Source organism: Hyperolius riggenbachi, chromosome 3, assembly GCF_040937935.1.
Source record: "Hyperolius riggenbachi isolate aHypRig1 chromosome 3, aHypRig1.pri, whole genome shotgun sequence".
Classification (NCBI taxonomy): Eukaryota; Metazoa; Chordata; class Amphibia; order Anura; family Hyperoliidae; genus Hyperolius; species Hyperolius riggenbachi.
The window spans coordinates 194,742,560-194,762,027 of record NC_090648.1 but is presented as its reverse complement, the minus strand read 5'-3'; the positions used below and the strand labels follow the sequence as shown (position 1 = coordinate 194,762,027).

General features: G+C 43.1%; 1 protein-coding gene across 1 annotated transcript in view; it reads left to right on the top strand.

Annotated features, from left to right (window-relative positions):
• The window catches only part of RFX7 (regulatory factor X7), a 136,374-nt gene that overhangs the window by 49,504 nt on the left and 67,402 nt on the right, over nucleotides 1-19,468 (top strand). Inside the window, exon 2 of the mRNA XM_068275497.1 lies at nucleotides 13,302-13,335. Within this exon, the coding sequence (XP_068131598.1) occupies nucleotides 13,302-13,335 (34 nt within the window). The remainder of the gene's footprint in view (nucleotides 1-13,301; nucleotides 13,336-19,468) is intronic.

The following is a 19,468-nucleotide window of genomic DNA, read 5'->3' as shown; positions in this document are numbered from 1 at the left end:
GAGGGAGGATCTATACAATTGTTTATCTCCTCAGTTTATCTTTAGTTAAGGTTTGCTTATCTGTAAGAAGGGATTCTAGACCCAGCTACTTATCCAGCAAGGATCTTGCTGTTCAGTATGCAAAACAAATATAGTATAGTCTGTCTCCAGTGTGTTTCCTGAACGCTGTGTTCTGAGCATGTCTGGCACAAAATCCAGTAAATTGAGCTACAACATGTTCTCGTATGGCTTTGCTCCCAGTCTTTGTCATAATTGGTCTACTTGCTCACGTTGCATTAATTTTATAGGTCTTGTGTCTATTTTTGTACTTTTAAGTATGCCTTAATTAATGTGCACTTGTCACTAGTTTAACCTAATCAGTAAAAAGAAGAAAATAAAACTTTTCCTGTGTGCCACAACCCCTAAAGATATGAACGCACAAAGGAAGTCATTGTGTCTTTCTGAGCCCAGGATCATAGGAGGACCAGTACAGGACTACATTCACACAATTACCAAAATACACCATTTACAGTTGTGTGCAGTCATTTGAATAAAGCCATGCACCTTCCCAGACAATTTACAGTATACAGTATTGACCACGGTCTCCTGAGAAAAAAGCAAGTTCTTGTCCGTAGCAAACCACCAGTCCTTTTGATACGCAAGATCTAATATCTGTTTCATGAATTTGAATTTTAAGAATTACTCTATCTACATCATCCAAACGTTTCGATAGATTTTTCGATCTGTTTTTATCTGTTTTTTATCTATTTTTGTTCAGTTCTATGAAAATCGATTAAAAAAAGATTGAAAAAAATGATTTAAAAAATCAGAAAATCGAAACTCAGATCGGACATGTTGGAAATGACCAATCTGGCAGGTAAATCTAACAGAAAACTGTATGGTGTGTACCTAGCATAAGGCTGGCATGGCACTCTTGAATTTGAGCCTGTTTAAAGAGAACCTGTACTGAGTAAAAATATTTAAAATAAACACATGAGGTAACTTCAAATGAACATTACATAGTTATCTTGCCATCAGTTCCTCTCAGAAGCTCACCATTTTCTTCTGACAATAATCCCTTCCAGTTCTGACAATATATTGTCAGATCTGAAATATATCAGTTGCTGTCAGTAAAATATCAGTTGCTGTCAGTTACAGCTGAGAGGAAAACTGATGTACCAGGTAATGTCCATGTTTCCCTGTGGCTCAAGTGGGCGATGTTACAGTTTAACTGTGTGCTGACCAGAAAGCTGTTATGGGTAATGACCATTTTCAAAATGGAGGACGGAAAATTCCCTTGATCACAGTGAACAAATAGGACGCGGGACAGGAGAAAGACACTGAGGAGTAGACTACATGGAAGGTAAGTATGACTTGTGTATGCTTATTTTGACTTTTAATTTTCAGTTCAGGTTTTCTTTAAGCATAGGATGTGGCTAGTAAGGATGGTCAAGGAGATGGAAAGAATTTTTTCCTTGCATTCAAATGTCATGTAAATGTTATGTAGCTTGAACGTGGCCAAATAAAAATCGACAGGAAGTTATTCTGATTGGTCCAATTTCAAGCTGCAAATAATTTACATGACATTTGAATGCAAGGAGAAATGATTTGCATCTCATTGGTCATCCCTAGTTGGCCAGTCCTGGATCAATATTGACTTGTAGTCACTTGGTTATCCACATCTATGACTTTTTTTGTACATATGATGACCATTGAGCCAGGAAGTACTGTATGTGTCAGGTAAATTGTAGTGAAAGTAATTGCCTTATGACATAAATGTGTGAAGCAGGGTTATTGTGTTATATGCTATAATAGTACACACAGGTTTTTATTATAAGGTATTGCACATTTATTACATAGACCACCAGATAAAAGCCCTTTTGATTCATAAGCTGGTCTTTCTAGGATCCTGGTTTTACGAACATACTGCTTTATTTTCTAATTGAATCTAGTTGGTGAAAGGGGTGTTCAATGTATAAAGTAAAGTGTTGAAAGTAAGTGAAAAGCTACCTTTTCTTATCACTCACCTCTCTGATTTGTATACATAAGTTGCTGTTGGCTATGGCTTCACTTGTGTGAGTAATAATGGGTGTTAGTTACTATGGTATTTTTTAACCCTGATGACCAGAAGAACTACGTACTGGCTTCAGCATTATTTAGGTCCAAAGTTATACAACACTCCAGTGGCTTCATAAGTATCACAGTATAGGTGCACGCTGATCATTCAAGGACAAACTTTGCAGAGTGTTGTGTAGCCATGGGAGATTTCCCAAAACTTACTTTGACAGTAAATTAAGCAGCCTCTGGATTAGCACATTATAATAGTTTGTGGTGTGTGTCTTTTTTGCTTTTTGAATTTAACTCTATTAAAGCGGTATCGTCACCATAAAAATCAAATTTCAACAGCAACTGGTCTGAGTGTATTAAGTGATAAAGATGCTAATGCTGCATTCAAAACTTTTTCGGCTGTTATGATTTGGAGTTATCACATACTTAAGGAGCACTGGCACTTTAGTAGTCGTGCCAAAGAATTGCATGCTGGGGGTTCTTTTTATCTATAATCTATTCCTCCTCTTCCCTTTGTTTCCCTGCCAACTCCTTACCTGAAACCTAATCCCCTACTCACTTGTGTTTACAAGCAAGGCTGAGGCGACTCAGCGATTGGAGGAGACAAGAAAAAAAGTAAAGGGCAGAAATGACATCACGAGTTAGCCTTAACTGTGGGCAAAAGACATGGCCCCCACCAGGAACAGAATTCTCATCATTTACTATATAACATTCACTGAAATCAAACCGGGGACAGTATAATACATGTGTTATGTAAGTAGATCAAGTATTTATCTACTTATATGTGTGGTTTTTTTCCCTGGCATAGTATGGCTGATCCTACTGCTTTAACAACTGGCGGCACAGTGATGTTCTTCAAAACATGAAAAAATATCCAGTTTCAAACTGTACACTTAAAAAAAAAATTGTCCATTATCCTTGATAAGTCAAGTCAATGGGAAACTTTTTTTTTTTTTTCTATTTATTTTACTTATTTTGTGCGTTGGCAAGAATAGCTCCAGACTATTGTTTCCACCTAAAATAGCAAGTACAGCCATACAGAAAGGCTGAATAGTAATCCTAAACTTCTTCAGAGTTAGATTGATGGGTGGCTTAGCTTCAGCTAATTTATTAGCTTACAACCTCAACTATCCAATGTTAGTGTGGCCTGAAATGACCCTTTCTCTTGGAGAGGCAAGGAAATGAGACAAGTAGGTGCACCCAACCTGTCCATGACACTAACTTCTGTTTGGCCTGTAGATGAACATTTTTTTTTTTTGTGTGAAATTATTCATTCTGCTGGCAGATATGTGTTGTAGCAAATACATGTATTACTGAGTTATGAAATGAATGTTAGTTTTGTGTGGATTTCTTAGAGAAATCTAGTTTATTTTATTATGTATGCACCATTAAATAGGACATTCTGAAATAATAATAGTCCTACTATAACCGTATTTAAAATGGCTTAAAAATTAGTCTCTGAACAAAAATACAGTTCACTCCTATTTTTGCTTCTGCTTCATGCGTTATCTGTTGCTTCTGCTGGCCTTGCAAAAATGACTCAGCTGCAGCCCATTATCCTGCACCGTGTCTACAGATGTTATGAGCACGTGAGCAGAGATATTTGTATATTAGAGTCAGTTTATCCCTCTAGAGGTGAGGCGTGAAAGTGACAGATTACTCAAGCAATGTCAAGCTTATTCTGCATACACACCAGTGACTTATGTCGCTTGTCAGGGATCGGGTGAGATCGGTACCCGATCCCTCAGGTGACCTCGCTGGGTCAGGCTGAACAAATGTTTTCTGTTGCTGTGCAGGGAGGCAGAGGGCGGACGGAGCAGTGCTTGCATGACGTCATGCGGCGGCACAAAAGTATCGGCCGTCGCCAAGTTTATCCGTCTGTCTGATTGCTTGCAGGTCAGGGGCTATTGTACACATGTAGGACTATCAGCTGAGGCGGTCGTTATCATATGCCTCAGCCCACTTTACGCAAGCGTGTGTATGGAGCTTTAGGGCCCATTTCCACTAGCAGCATGTGAATTTGAATGCTATTTTTTGGGATCTGAATTTGAATATGTATACCTCTGTTTTTACATGCGTATTCAGATGTGTAATGGCTAATTATTTTGTTTTTATATTTTCTTTTACCTTTTTAGTTTCTTTTGACTTTATTCTATTGGTATTATTCTATTGAAAATGCACAAAAGATGCGTATGTAAAAACGCTTGTAAAAACTGCATGCAGCATCCAAAAACCAATAGCACTGCTATCCAGATTTTTTTTCCTGGAAGCATATTTCGCATATAGTGGAAACCGGCCCATTGAAATGTATTAATACGTGAATTTGTGCACAGGAAATCCACACAAATTCGCATCTAGTGGAAACAGACCCTTAGACTGTAGCTTGTTTACGATTTGTATAAGCACAGTGTAACAGCTTATACTATATATATTGGGGGCTGGCATGCCTGTAACTTTCAAAAAGTAAAATAAATAATGCATATACAGGATCTTCTCAAAAAATTTGCATATTGTGATAAAGTTCATTATTTTCTGTAATGTACTGATAAACATTAGACTTTCATATATTTTAGATTCAAATACACACAACTAAAGTAGTTCAAGCCTTTTATTGGTTTTTCTTATTGATGATTTTGGCATACAGCTCATGAAAACCCAAATTTCCTATCTCAAAAAATTAGCATATTTCATCCGACCAATAAAAGAAAAGCGTTTTTAAAACAAAAAAAGTCAACCTTCAAATAATTATGTTCAGTTATGCACTCAATACTTGGTCGGGAATCCTTTTGCAGAAATGACTGCTTCAATGCGGCGTGGCATGGAGGCAATTAGCCTGTGGCACTGCTCAGGTGTTATGGAGGCCCAGGATGCTTCGATAGCGGCCTTAAGCTCATCCAGGGTGTTGGGTCTTGCGTCTCTCAACTTTCTCTTCACAATATCCCACAGATTCTCTATGGGGTTCAGGTCAGGAGAGTTGGCAGGCCAATTGAGCAGAGTAATACCATGTTCAGTAAACCATTTACCAGTGATTTTGGCACTGTGAGCAGGTGCCAGGTCGTGCTGAAAAATGAAATCTTCATCTCCATAAAGCTTTTCAGCAGATGAAAGCATGAACCCACTTTTGAACCAGAAACAGCGGCAGAAGCGCCTGACCTGGGCTACAGAGAAGCAGCACTGGACTGTTGCTCAGTGGTCCAAAGTACTTTTTTTCGGATGAAAGCAACTTTTACATGTCATCCGGAAATCAAGGTGCCAGAGTCTGAAAGAAGACTGGGGAGAGGGAAATGCCAAAATGCCTGAAATCCAGTGTCAAGTACCCACAGTCAGTGATGGTCTGGGGTGCCATGTCTGCTGCTGGTGTTGGTCCACTGTGTTTTATCAAGGGCATGGTCAATGCAGCTAGCTATCGGGAGATTTTGGAGCACTTCATGCTTCCATCTGCTGAAAAGCTTTATGGAGATGAAGATTTCATTTTTCAGCACAACCTGGCACCTGCTCACAGTGCCAAAACCACTGGTAAATGGTTTACTGACCATGGTATTACTGTGCTCAATTGGCCTGCCAACTCTCCTGACCTGAACCCCATAGAGAATCTGTGGGATATTGTGAAGAGAAAGTTGAGAGACGCAAGACCCAACACTCTAGAGGAGCTTAAAGAGACACTGAAGCGAAAAAAAATATATGATATAATGAATTGGTTGTGTACTATGAATAATTACTAGAAGATTAGCAGTAAAGAAAATATTCTCATATTTTTACTTTCAGGTATATAGTGTTTTTTTCTAACATTGCATTGCTATAATATGTGCAGATTACACAACACTCAGCATTCAAAATGATTCTTCCAGAGCAGTCTGTGAACTAATGACCTCTCCTCTGGCAGAGAAAAAGTAAATAGTTCAGGAACAGTTGAGATAATAAAAGTCAGAAAACAGCCCTCTCCACGACTTTGAAAGTCGTAGAGCTTAATGGCTTTTTTGCATAGAGATAACAACTGGAGTTTCTTAACTCTTTTTGTACTGGAAACAATTAGACTGATGTATCTGATCTTAATGTTTTATTTCTTAGCTGTACTACACATACAAATCATAATATCATAATTTTTTTTCCGCTTCAGTGTCTCTTTAAGGCCACTATCGAAGCATCCTGGGCCTCCATAACACCTGAGCAGTGCCACAGGCTGATTGCCTCCATGCCACGCCGCATTGAAGCAGTCATTTCTGCATAAGGATTCCCGACCAAGTATTGAGTGCATAACTGAACATAATTATTTGAAGGTTGACTCTTTTTTTGTTTTAAAAACACTTTTCTTTTATTGGTCGGATGAAATATGCTAATTTTTTGAGATAGGAAATTTGGGTTTTCATGAGCTGTATGCCAAAATCATCAATATTAAAAAAATAAAAGGCTTGAACTACTTCAGTTGTGTGTAATGAATCTAAAATATATGAAAGTTTAATGTTTATCAGTACATTACAGAAAATAATAAACTTTATCACAATATTCAAATTTTTTGAGAAGATCCTGTATATTACAGTATAAGGATAGAAGTACAACATGAAAAATATGGGTCAAACCTGAAATGCATCACTTGGAAAAATGAAAATATTCAGCTTCATTCAACATGGAAACTGTTCTTGAGTGTAAAAATTGCTTTGTTTAGACTTATGCCGCCTGGACGTAATCCTCACATCCAGGCGGCTGCTGCACTGATGATGCGTGCACCTGCGCGCCCCCGTGCCGCCCCCCCTCCCCCCCGGGTAGCCCGGCGATCAATGAATGGGAACATGTTTCCTGTTCATCGATCCATGTCCCCCGCAGATGTTTCTGCAAAAAAAAAAAAAAAAAACACGTTTCCCGTCCTCTTCTCGCTTTTTGGAAGCGAGAAGGACCCCAAAAAAAAAAATACTCAATGTGGCCATCTTGTGGCCAAATAGTAAAACTACATCTACATACATTTTTCAATACATAAAACACATTTTATTACATTTAGGCTGCTTTCTCACCAAGACGTTGCGTTTAGGGGACGTTATAGGGCGCATAACGTGCCCCTAACGCAACGCCTGGTGGTGTTGGAGCAGGACACTACCAATAGCCGTGTTAGAAGCAGCTCTTGGTGCGCCTGCTCTGTGTGAGGCGCTGCGGAGAGCACGTGAACAGAGCTCTCCGCATCACATGGTCCTGCCAGCCAATCAGTGGCCGCTCCAAGAAGTAAACACTGCAAGTACAGTGAATGTCAAGTAGCCATGTGCCTGGCTACGTAGCGGCCTCTCCCCGCCCCTGAGATAAAAAAAAAACCCATACTGAGCTTGTGCAAACATTCTAACGCGGCTTAAGCCGCTAGAACGCACAGTATGCTGCACTTCAAACGAACGTGCAGCGTTACTGTGTAACGCAACGTGGGCACTGTGAACAGCCCATTGATTTTTCATTGCTGTGCGGTGGAGTGCGTTACAGGCTGCACTAACGTGCGCCTGTAACGTCCCACTGTGAAAGCAGCCTTAAAATTAACAGTTTATTTCCCATACCAAAAATTACCCCCAAAAAATTTTTTATGGAAAAAAAAATTACAATAAAAAAAACAAAAACAAAACATAAATCGTTACCTAAGGGTCTGAATTTTTTAAATATGCATGTGAAGGTATATTACAAACATTTTTTAAATTATAAGCTTGTAAATAGTGATGGACGCAAAACTGAAAAAATGCACCTTTATTTCCAAATAAAATATTGGCACCATACATTGTGATAGGGACAAAATTTAAATGGTGTAAAAACCGAGATAAATGGGCAAAGAAAATACATAGGTTTTAATTATGGTATCATGTATTATTTTAAAGCTATAATTGCCGAAAACTGAGAAATAATTATTTTTTTTCCCATTTTATTTTTCCTTAATATTCCTGTGAAAATGCATTTAGAAAAAAAGAATTCTTAGTAAAATGTACCACCCACGGAAAGCCTACTTAGTGGCGGAAAAAACAAGATATAGATCAATTCATTGTGATAATTAGTGATAACGTTATTAGCGAATGAATGGGAGGGGAAAATTGCTCTGCTGCGTAAGGTGAAAAATACCTGCGGGCTGAAATGGTTAACGTCTAACTCAAATGGCGGAAGGTGTCCATGTACTTAAAGTGACAAGTCTTCTTGGGTTTTGTTCTCACCTTGGGCTTCCCCCTGCCCCCTTGAGGCTGCTCAGGGAGTCGGCAAGGGACCGAGGTATGGGCTGAAGGAAGCCTAAGGTGAATATAAAACCTGAGACGACTTTTGTCTCAAGTGCACCCTAAATAAGGACTGTAACAGTTAATGGTTAAATGTGGCAGCCAGCATGGTAATCTCTAGTAGATGCCTGTATTTGAGAGGAAAAATTCCAATGTCTTTTTCAGGACTTATAACACAGAATGTTTATGACTTTTAGCTTTTATTGAATGAGATAAGAAATGTGTTTTAGAAAATAGTGTATAGCCTGATCTAGCCATGACATTTCCATCTGTGGCATTGTGCTATGTCTGCTCCTGTGTCTGTTTTTAGATGCAGCTACAGGGCAGATGTGGGGGCAGCAGCTGTTATAATCAGAGTCAGTAAGCAGGGAGATGCTAATGTATGAGTTCCTTCTGTATTTCACATAGAATTGCCAGTTTCTGCATTCCTATATTTGTAATGCTACTGCACAGAGCAAGGACAAATTGACAGAAATGAGGAGGGTGATCAGCTCTTATACAGTGAGAGATCTTTGAATTGGCCACTGACTGTCAAAATCGTCTTGAGGCTATTTTTTGCAGTGAAAGGAGGTCAGCAAGTCTGAGAAAATACAGCCAAATGCCCAAGGCAAAAATAATGCAGAATGCCAGATTTCCTTCTCCCTGTAGGTGTAGCACAGAATCTCTAAATGTTTTTCCTCCCCATTGTACATTTTTGGTTGTATCCCTTCAAATAATATGTTTTGTTTTCCATAGCTGTAGTACAATGTACCTCATGTTTTCCTCTTTGTTTGTTTTAAGTACCCATATTTTCCGCCGTATAAGACGCTCCGGAATATAAGACGCACCCAGGTTTAGAGGGGAAAAAACTGAAAAAAATATACCTGGTGCGTCCATATTTTAGGAACATCTTGTACATGCCCTCCCCCAACTGGTGGCCTCCTGTGTACCTTATGTGTCCTCTTATCTCCCCCCTGTGTCCTGTGGTCTGCCCCCTGCGCCCTGTGGTCTGCGCCCTGCGGTCTCCCCCCTGCGCCCTTCGGTCTGCCCCCTGTGCACTGCCCCCTGTGCCTGCCCTGTGCCCTGTGGTCTGCCCCCTGTGTCTTCTGGTCTGCCCCCTGTGTCTTCTGGTCTGCCCCCTGTGTCTTCTGGTCTGCCCCCAATGTGTCTTCTGGTCTCCCCCCTGTGTCTTCTGGTCTCCCCCCTGTGTCTTCTGGTCTCCCCTCTGTGTCTTCTGGTCTCCCCCCTGTGTCTTCTGGTCTCCCCCCTGTGTCTTCTGGTCTGCCCCCTGTGTCTTCTGGTCTGCCCCCTGTGTCTTCTGGTCTGCCCCCTGTGTCTTCTGGTCTGCCCCCTGTGTCTTCTGGTCTGCCCCCTGTGTCTTCTGGTCTGCCCCCCATGTCTTCTGGTCTGCCCCCTGTGTCTTCTGGTCTGCCCCCCATGTCTTCTGGTCTGCCCCCCGTGTCTTCTGGTCTGCCCCCCGTGTCTTCTGGTCTGCCCCCCGTGTCTTCTGGTCTCCCCCCGTGTCTTCTGGTCTTCCCCCCGTGTCTTCTGGTCTTCCCCCCGTGTCTTCTGGTCTTCCCCCCGTGTCTTCTGGTCCCCCCCCCCTGTGTCTTCTGGTCTCGCCCCCCCCCTGTGTCTTCTGGTCTCCCCCCCCCCTGTGTCTTCTGGTCTCCCCCCCCCCCCCTGTGTCTTCTGGTCTCCCCCCCCCCCCTGTGTCTTCTGGTCTCCCCCCTGTGTCTTCTGGTCTCCCCCCCTGTGTCTTCTGGTCTCCCCCCCCCTGTGTCTTCTGGTCTCCCCCCCCCCCCCCCCGCGTGTCTTCTGGTCCCCCCCCCCCGTGTCTTCTGGTCCCCCCCCCCCCATGTGGTCTGGTCCTTCCCCCCCCCCCCCTGTGTCTTCTGGTCTCCCCCCCTGTGTCTTCTGGTCCCTCCCCCCTCCCCTGTGTCCTGTGATCTTCCCCCTGTGTTCTGATTTCCTCCCGGTGTCCTGTGGTTGCCCCCCTGTATCCTCTGGTTTATCCCCTGCCCCCGTGCCCTGTCATCACCCCCTGTGCCTTGTGGTTGCCCCCTGTGTCTTCTTGTCCGCCCCCCCCTGTGCCCTGTCATCACCTCCTGTGCCCTCTGGTCCCCCCTGTGCCTTTTGGTTGCCCCCCTGTGTCCTCTGGTCCGCCCCCCCCCTGTGCCCTGTCATCACCCCCTGTGCCTTGTGGTTGCTCCCCTGTGTCCTCTGGTCCGCCCCCCCTGTGCCCTGTCATCACCCCCTGTGTCCTCTGGTCCCCCCTGTGCCCTGTGGTCGCCCCCGCGTCCTTAAGTTTCCCTGCTGGGCCTGGATCTGGGATCCTGCCCCCCGTGTGTGTCTCTATCCTGCACCCCCCCCTGCACCCCCCCCCCTGCTCATTGATGACGCGTCATTAGAAGCCGGCACTAGAGGAAGCCGCACACTAAAGCCGGATGTCTTCAATCGCGGCGATTGAAGACATCCGGCTTTAGTGTGCGGCTTCTTCTAGTGCCAGCTTCTAATGACGCGGGGCAACCGCGGCGGGCAAGATGGAGGAGGTAAGCTGCTGCCGCTGACTGCATGGGCGGCCCGGAGACATAAGCGGGGGGCAGGATAGATGCACAGTGGGGATCCAGGCACAGCGGGGACACAAGCAGGGAATCCCCGACAAGGCGGCTGGTTGCGGTATCTGCAGGCATTCGAAAGTCGAGGAGGGACTTTTTCTCCCCATTTTTGGGGGAGAAAAAGTGCATCTTATACGGCGAGAAATACGGTACATGTATTAATTGTACGCCAATAAAAAGTCTCAGGGAGGGAAGAATTTATAAATATTCTCATATAACCATACTTCTCTCTGTAGTATTTATTTCTGCATGGAAGGAGGTGTACAGTATGGCTTTTACAGCAATTTTATATTGGTTAAAATGTAGGAAGATGTTCCACATATATTCCCTTTTTTTTGTATTAAAAGTTTTTTTCAGATTTTTTTAGCACAACAAAAGACTACCAGTTTTACATGCTTCCAATCATTTATTTTTTTCCTGGGGGTAGGGGGCATTCTGGGATAAACACGGTAATAAGTATGTCTGTAGACAGTCTCTGTGATGCACAAACACCAGTGTTTATTTGTGCTGTCTACAAATTACAAGTTTAATGCTTGTCCCTAATAAAACAACTTAAATGACCAACATTTCTTTCCCAGATCAGGCAGATTTCAGGCTGTCCTAATATAGACATAAAGGACCTGAAGCACCAAATAGCGGTAAGATTGCCGTGCGCTAGCAGCGCTTGACAATTTTACCTTTACTAAAGCCAAGGGAGCACCGCCCATTAACTCATTAGCACCGTGCCAGGTTAATGTGCGCTTTTACAACAACGCAGTGTGTATTTAATGTTCTTGATTCGCAGAGCTGGGCAAAGGAGGGTGGGGGCGTAGCCCCAGGGTTGCCATGATTACATATATCTGCTCAGTTCCCATCCTGTGGACGGCACATCTGCCCTCTGCACAGACTCTAACCAATGTGATATGCCGTCCTCGGGGCGTAAACCAATGTGATGTGCCATCCGTAGGACAGGAAGTGAGCAGATACATAACCTTGGGGCTAAGTTCCTCTCCCGCCTTCATTTAGCTCTATGAATCATTTGAAATTCAATAGACACTGTGGGCTCGTTGGTAATTAGGAAGAGTGGCCGGCATGCTGAGCTCAGATTCGGAGGTTCGCGGTTTCTTGGCACCAGAATAGCTTATATTCTGCAGCACACATGGTGAGTCTCCACGCCGAACACTGCCTGGATATATCGGCAGGTACCGTCGGAGTTCTGTGCTTTTTGGTCACTCAGATGGAAGACAGATGGGGGAGGAGCTATGGGTCCCACCTGCACCTGGGATGGACCATAATTCATTTAAGGAGCAGCTCTTGAGACGGCCGGTAGCTCTGACATGAGCGTGCCTAATACTATATGTATTGTTTAATGTGATGATATTTTGTTTGGTGGGGTTCTTATATATATGCAGTGTTCAACATTTGCTCCTTGAGGTGAAACATGTTTGCCCTTACGTGTGTGTGTGTGTGTGTGTGTGTGTGTGTGTGTGTGTGTGTGTATCCATTTCCTGACACACCTTGGTCCACGTTTTTTGTTCTACATGGCTTTTCAGTCAAGTAGATCTGTCTTCCGTCTCCAGTTCAGCCTCTTGAAGGCTCGCACACAATCCATCCTTGGCAATTCCCACTGTATTTGTTGAGGAGGAGTGTGCACCATGTCACTTTATACTGCCTTGATATGGATGTGATTTGCACTCTGGGAGGAGTTGCACCACAAGATCAGCCATACAGATGTCCCTGATGATCTATTCAAGATTTGGTATGATTGGACAAAAATACATATATATCATTAGTGGACACCTTAACATTAATTTGTCCCATTCTTTTGTGGTTTATCCTGCATCTAAAACCTTAAACTCAATAAAAAGATAAGAACAATAGTATGCTAAAAAGACATTCTAGCAAGTTTTTTCTTGCATGGCTGGACAAGTGAATCAGGCCCCTAGCTTCACACAGGTCAATTATAGCCCAAGATGCCAAACTGATTGATCCCTATTTATATTATTATACAGGTCTTGGAGTCTTGCCTTTTTTAATGTCAGGCCGTCCTTTGGAACTTTGTGGAACTTTTAAATATGAAACAGCTCATTAAAGTTTTCATATGATTCTATGTAACAAAAAGAAAAAAAAATACATTGTCATTTCAGGGGTGATGAAAGCTAAGAAAATATATTATACATTCCCTTTGATATAATCAAACTTTTTGCCTGTAATAGGGAGTGAAATGGTTACACCAGGTTAACCATACTTTTTACGTATTCATGTGAACTTGGTTTACCATAGGTTGCACAATTTGGTGCTCTTCCAAAATTTCTGAATTAACTATGAATTCAGTTTCTTTGGTACCTATTTTATATATCATTTCATTTGGTTTGCGATGTTCTTATATTTTTAGATGTGAGTTAATGTTTTATTTATCTAACAGCTATCCTTTTTTCTTCTTTTTTTCCTTTAGTAAATCCATACAGTCAAAAGTGGACTGCATTTTGGTAAGTAAAACTGTTAATGCATGTTGAATGGATATAAGTGCTAATTTGGATATATCTAAGAGTGGGCAACACGGCATCACAGGACTGGCCATAGTGGTCCCTTTCCCCCAAAAATAGTATGAATAGTATGAAATATTCACAATTCAATGTAGCTCCCATATGACATTGCTGATGTAATTCACTAGAATAATGCCAGGCATGGGTTGTTCTTTATTAAATATAGCTTTGAATCTTGTTGAGCTAAAGATACAAAAGGCATCTCTTCATAGACCAAAATGGCATCCAGTCATTGCAGGCAACGATGCATCCCCGCGGCAAAAACGAGGGGTTTATACCCCCCAAATCCCCTGGGTTAACAGCGGGGAGCGCTTCCTGCTTGAGGCAGAGCTTATGGCTGTAGCTCTGCCTCTTCGCGCGTCATTCTCCGCTGATCACCGCCTCTCCCCGCCCCTCTCAATCTGCCTTCACTGAGAGGGGCGGGGAGAGGCGGAGATCTGCCGGCAGATTGACGTGCATGGAGGCAGAGCTGCAGCTCATAGCTCTGCCTCCATGTGCAGCAAAATCCACGACCAAGAAAGTCATGGATTTTGCAGAGGGGATTTGGGGGGTGTAAACCACTCATTTTACCGCGGGGATGTGACGGTTTAGCATTCCCTGTAGAGCTTAACATTAATACAATGTAAAAACTTTAATTACATCTTGCTTCAGAGTCTCTTTAAGCAATAATTATTAAATAAGATTTTATTGATACATTTATTAATAAAAGTATGTATACAAAATATTAGAAACTGATATTAGTTGAACTGTGTACTACATTATTCATACTGTAAAACTGTCTATCAAAAAGTCGAGACACTTGTTTTCTAATAGCAGACAGTTTTTAGTAACTGTGGACCTGTTTACAGGATCATTTACGATCTTTCTCCCACCCATTTATATCTTCCTCCATGTACCCCCCCCCCCTCCCAGTACCAATGTCTCCTCCCCCCCCCTCCCAGTACCAATGTCTCCTCCCCCCCCCCCCCCAAGTACCAATGTCTCCCCCTCCCTTTACTTCCCTTCACCCTCCATCCCTTTGTCTGGATTCTGTGTTTCTCCCATCTCTCCCTCTTGCTTGTTTCTCTGTCACCCCTCCCTCCAGCCCTCCTGTCCATCTCTACTCTTTTTGCTACCATTCCCTCCCTCTGTCTATCTCCATGTTATCCTTTTTCTCTCAGATTTTTTTTTATTCGTATACATCTTTTATATATGTTTAAATTAACTCTGTGGTGGCAATGCTTTATCCATCATAATCTCAGTCTAGACAGAGATTAAACCATCCTCCATGTATTCAGGATTATCCAGTTAGATTATGAACCTTCCATTTCATAATATCTTGGTGCCTAGAAGTTGTAATGTGCTGAGCGGTCTAATTGTTGATGCTCAACAGATGACATCAAATTGGATGGAAGACTAGCATACTAGAATTGCTTTCTAGAAATCTATAATATGATCATCTTAAAAGGGAGGAAAATGATCTCATGTCATGTTCACATTTATTTCTATGCAGTCTTGTGTTGCTTTTTACTCTGTGTACTGTAGTTGCAAGCAAATTCTTTATTTAGATGTACCTCACAATTGCTTATGTACATGCATGTTTGTGTTCAGGTATGACAAATAAGCACTTTCGAAAGCCTGGGTCTGGAAGAGGGCATTGTGTGGGTCAGACAGCTCAGTACATTCAAGAGTCAGGAGAAACCTTGCACTGCAGTGTGTCTGAGTCATATGATGGTGATTTACAGTCTCTAGGTTACCGACTAAGAAAAATGCAGAGTTTGAACCCTCAGGTGGAGAATGTGCTTATGTGTTCACCATTAGTGCCTGTAAGTCTCTGTACATGAGCATCTTCTGAGTTTTATATTTCCATGCAATAATGTAAACCTTACACGAACATCTAAAATGTTAAAAAATGGTCATCAAAATTGTCTTTTTAACCTCCCTGGTGATAAGGACGAGGCTGACTCATTGTTAAAAAAACTTTTTACAAACGGTATAGACGAGATAGCTTCGTCCACACTGAAAACTGGCCTGGAAAGAGTTTTAATGGTGTATGTGCACCACTTACTGGCAATAGGCATATATTACACCATTACAGAAAATTCAAACTTTTGGATACCATACTGTATATTGTACAGAAAATGACACTTAAAGAGACTCTGTAAAAAAAAGTCATGTTTTTTTCTACCATCCTACAAGTTCCTAAACCTATTCTAATGTGCTCTGGCTTACTGCAGCACTTTCTACTTTCACCGTCTCTGTAATAAATCAATGTATCTTTCCCCTGTCTGACTTGTCGCCCTGTGTCTGGAAGGCATCCAACTCTTCTGTGCTGATCTGTTATGCACACCCCTCTCCAGGCCCCTCTGTGTACACTCCAGTGTGTGTGTTATTTACATAAGCAAGCAGCGTCTCTGCTCTCTTATCAGTGAAAGAGAGCTGGATAAAAATCCTCCTCTGTTAGGCTGTGAAAGGAGCTGGCTGACACATACTGAGGAATTACATACAGGGCAGAGCTGTCTGCAGGAAGAAACGATCAGCCTCACAGCCTGGATGAGAGCTGCAGGGGGACAGAAGGTAAACACACAAGTGATTTTTTGAGATTCAAAAGGAAGGCTGTATACAGCCTGCTTGTGTATGGATGTATTTTCTATGTGTGGACATACTGTACATCAACCTACTTCCTGTTTTGTTGGCCATTTTGCTTGTTCATAAACAAACTTTTAAAAACTGTTTTTGACTACTTTTAATGCGGCGGGGAGCGGCGAAATTGTGACAGAGGGTAATAGATGTCCCCTAACGCACTGGTATGTTTACTTTTGTGCGATTTTAACAATACAGATTCTCTTTAAGGTGGCCATACATTAGAAGATTATGGGCAGATTCGACCAAGAGACAAATTTACCTCTAATCAAATCTGATTATAGATAAATTTGTCTCTTGGTCGATTCTGCCCATACAGTACAGACCGATTCCCATCTGATTTCAGCATGAAATCATCAGGGAATCAACTGAGCCCACCGCGTCCACCCGGCCTTCACCCCCCTAAACCCCCCCCCCCCCAGCCACGCATCAGCTAGAGGCAACAGTGCATTAACAACACTGTACAGAAGTGTCATCAGCCTCTGCACAGGATGCATCTTTTGCTATGCAAGGGGGAGTGTAGAAACGATGAGCGTGTGGAATGGAGAAGTTTCTGGTGGTGGGAGGAGCAAGAACAATGCTATAGTGCTGTGCTCGGGCATTGCAAAAAATGTAACACACCGGATTTTCGTGCAATTGTTGTGCGCCTGATGTAGTCAGGTTACCGTGTATGGACCTTTAGGGCTGGTTCAGGCGCATGTCTCAATCACCTGCCCAGAGTCTCATCCGAATGCTTTGCTGCAAGTATGCAGAAAAACATTTGTCGACTTTCAGCGGCGATTCACAGCAGAATCGCTCCTACGCCGCCGTCCTCCGCTGCCCGCAGATTCGGGAACCGGGTCCCCCCACCTCCGTCAGTCGGAGCCAGTCTAACGTAAGAGAAGTCTATCTCCATCAGCCGCTGGAGAGATACGTAAAGGGCCGCGACTGACGCCAGTGAAGGGCCTCGGTTCCTGAAGCTGTGGGCAGCGGAGGACAGCAGCGTGAGGACTATCGGAGCGGATGGGGCGGGAGGAAGCCCCTGGTATGTATAAAAATGTTTTAATTGTTCAGCTCTGAGTTCCTTTCAAAGGTTATTATGCTGTTGCGTATTTTTTAGAGCGGGGATGACATTCTGAGTTCAGGTCCGCTTTAAGCTTACAAGACTATTCCCAGACTTGTTTTTTTTTTTGCTCTTCTTAAATAAGGGGAAACATGGGCTGTACGCCAATCTGTTGGAACTATCCCACTTCAAAAGAGAGTCACAAAAGATAAGATAAAGGGGTTTATTGATAACTGAACTTTATTCCGTTTGCACCCCAGGATGTATGCCATCCAGGCCAAGTGCATTATCAGTTTTATTTAGCCTTGCGTTCACTCCTTGCGTTAAGTATTTAACCACTTAACGACCGGGTTGTTTTACGCTGATCTGTGCTGCGTGGACTCTCCAGCCCACAGCATAGATCAGCAGGCACTCAGGGCGATCAGACTTCTTCCCCCCCCCTTTTTTCCCACTAGGGGGATGTCCTGCAGGGGGGGTCTGTCTGATCGCCGCCGCACTGTTTGGCCGAGCGGCGGGGGGAGGGGGGGGGCTCCTCTAAGCTCCCTCCACAGCGATTCCCAGCCTCCCTGTCCTTCCCTCCCTCCTTCCTACGAGCGACACAGGACGGCTATCCGTCCTGCGCCGCCTCTGATAGGCTTCAGCCTATCAGATGCCGACAATCCCCGGCCAATCAGAGGCCGGGGATGGCCGATCTCCTGTACGGCGCTGCTGCTAAGCAGCGCCGTGTGATGTAAACACGGGATTTCTTCCCCGCGTGTTTACATCTAGCCTGCGAGCCGCGATCGGAGGCTCGCAGGCTGTTCACGGAAACACCCTCCGTTTCCAAGTAAAACCACAAACGACCAGCCGCCGCCTATTGGCATTAGGCGGTCATTATGTGGTTAATATTAAAACTGGAAGATTGGGACCCTTCTGCATCTGTAAATTGCAACAACGATGTTTTCCCATGTGTAGCCCGAAGCAAAGCATGCATTCAATAGCTCTGCCCTACTTTTGCTTGTCCACCATTTCCTCCCTCATCCTTTGAGGCCTCATTCACACCTAAAATCGCAAACGCAAGCGGTTTGCATTTTTATGTGCTTTTTTTTCCAACCTCCCGACGCTCCACTGTGCGCTGCGTCTCTGGTAAAAGCGCTTTTCTAAGCACTTTTCCAAGCACTTTTCCAGAGTGGTTTTGTAATTCACTCCGTGATGCAAGTCAGAAAGTGAACTCTATGACCCGGAAAATAATAAATACAATGTATTTATTCTTAAAAACGCAAACGCAAGCGCTGCACAAAGCAATTCTGTGAGCGTTTGAGTTTTTCCTATACCTTCCATTGAGGCAAATCGCCTTTAAAATAGTACAGGCACCGCTTTGCTGAATGCACAGAGCACGAACTGTGCTGATATGAACCTTCTCATAGAGATTCATTGCACAAACGTTTTGTCGTCGATTTTAAAAATCGCCTGCGCTTAAAAAAACGACACTAGTGTGAACGAGCTCTAAGGGTCCAATACTGTCCACCTTTTTTGAGAGTTGATATACAGGTAGTCCCTGACTTACGAATGCCTGACCTACAAACGGCATGCATTCTGTGTTTCCATGGGAACAAGTCAAACATTATTTTTTTTTCTAATTGGACTTGTAGTTTTTGAGAAAATCGATTTTTAAAAACTCAAAGAAAAAATGGCTTTTAAACTTATATAAGCAGGTACAGAGGGCAGAGGTGACATAGAGGGGGACCCAGGAGGCACAGGGGGGCACAGAGGAGGTACAGGGGACAGAGATGGTACAATGTTCCGATTTCAGAACAGATTCAGGTTAAGAGTAAACCTACAGTCCCTATCTCGTTTGTTAACCGGGGACTACCTGTACTTGTAAAACTTCTTGGGATCTGATTTAATGTCACTAATATCATTAGCCATTTGATTTTCAGCTTCAGTCTCTGCCAGTCTATAGCTAAATTCAGCCTCGGTCTCCTTCTGTTTTAATGCCTTAATTTTAACCTTTCTATTCATCCATAGAGGTCTTTTTTTATTCAGAGAAGTTTTGTTTACACATTGGATATATTTACTACAATATTAATTGAGAATAATTTTAAAAGATTGCCATTTCCCTTCAGTGTCCTTCTCTTGTAGTATAGTATCTCAGTCAATCGAACTTGTTGCATGCCTAAGTTGATTGCTGTTTGCTTTTCTAAAATTCATAGTTTTAGTTGTTTCGCTGCTCTACGACCTATCAATCACCAGATCGTTATAATGTTGTGATCACTGTTCCCCAAATGTTCCTGAACCTGCACATTTGATACTTTATCTGGTCTATTTGAAATGACCAAACCCAGTAGTGCATTTCCTATAGTTGGTGCAGTTAGCATTTGAGTCAAGTAACTTTCCTGTAGTGTTGCTAGAAATCTGCCACTTTTACCAGAA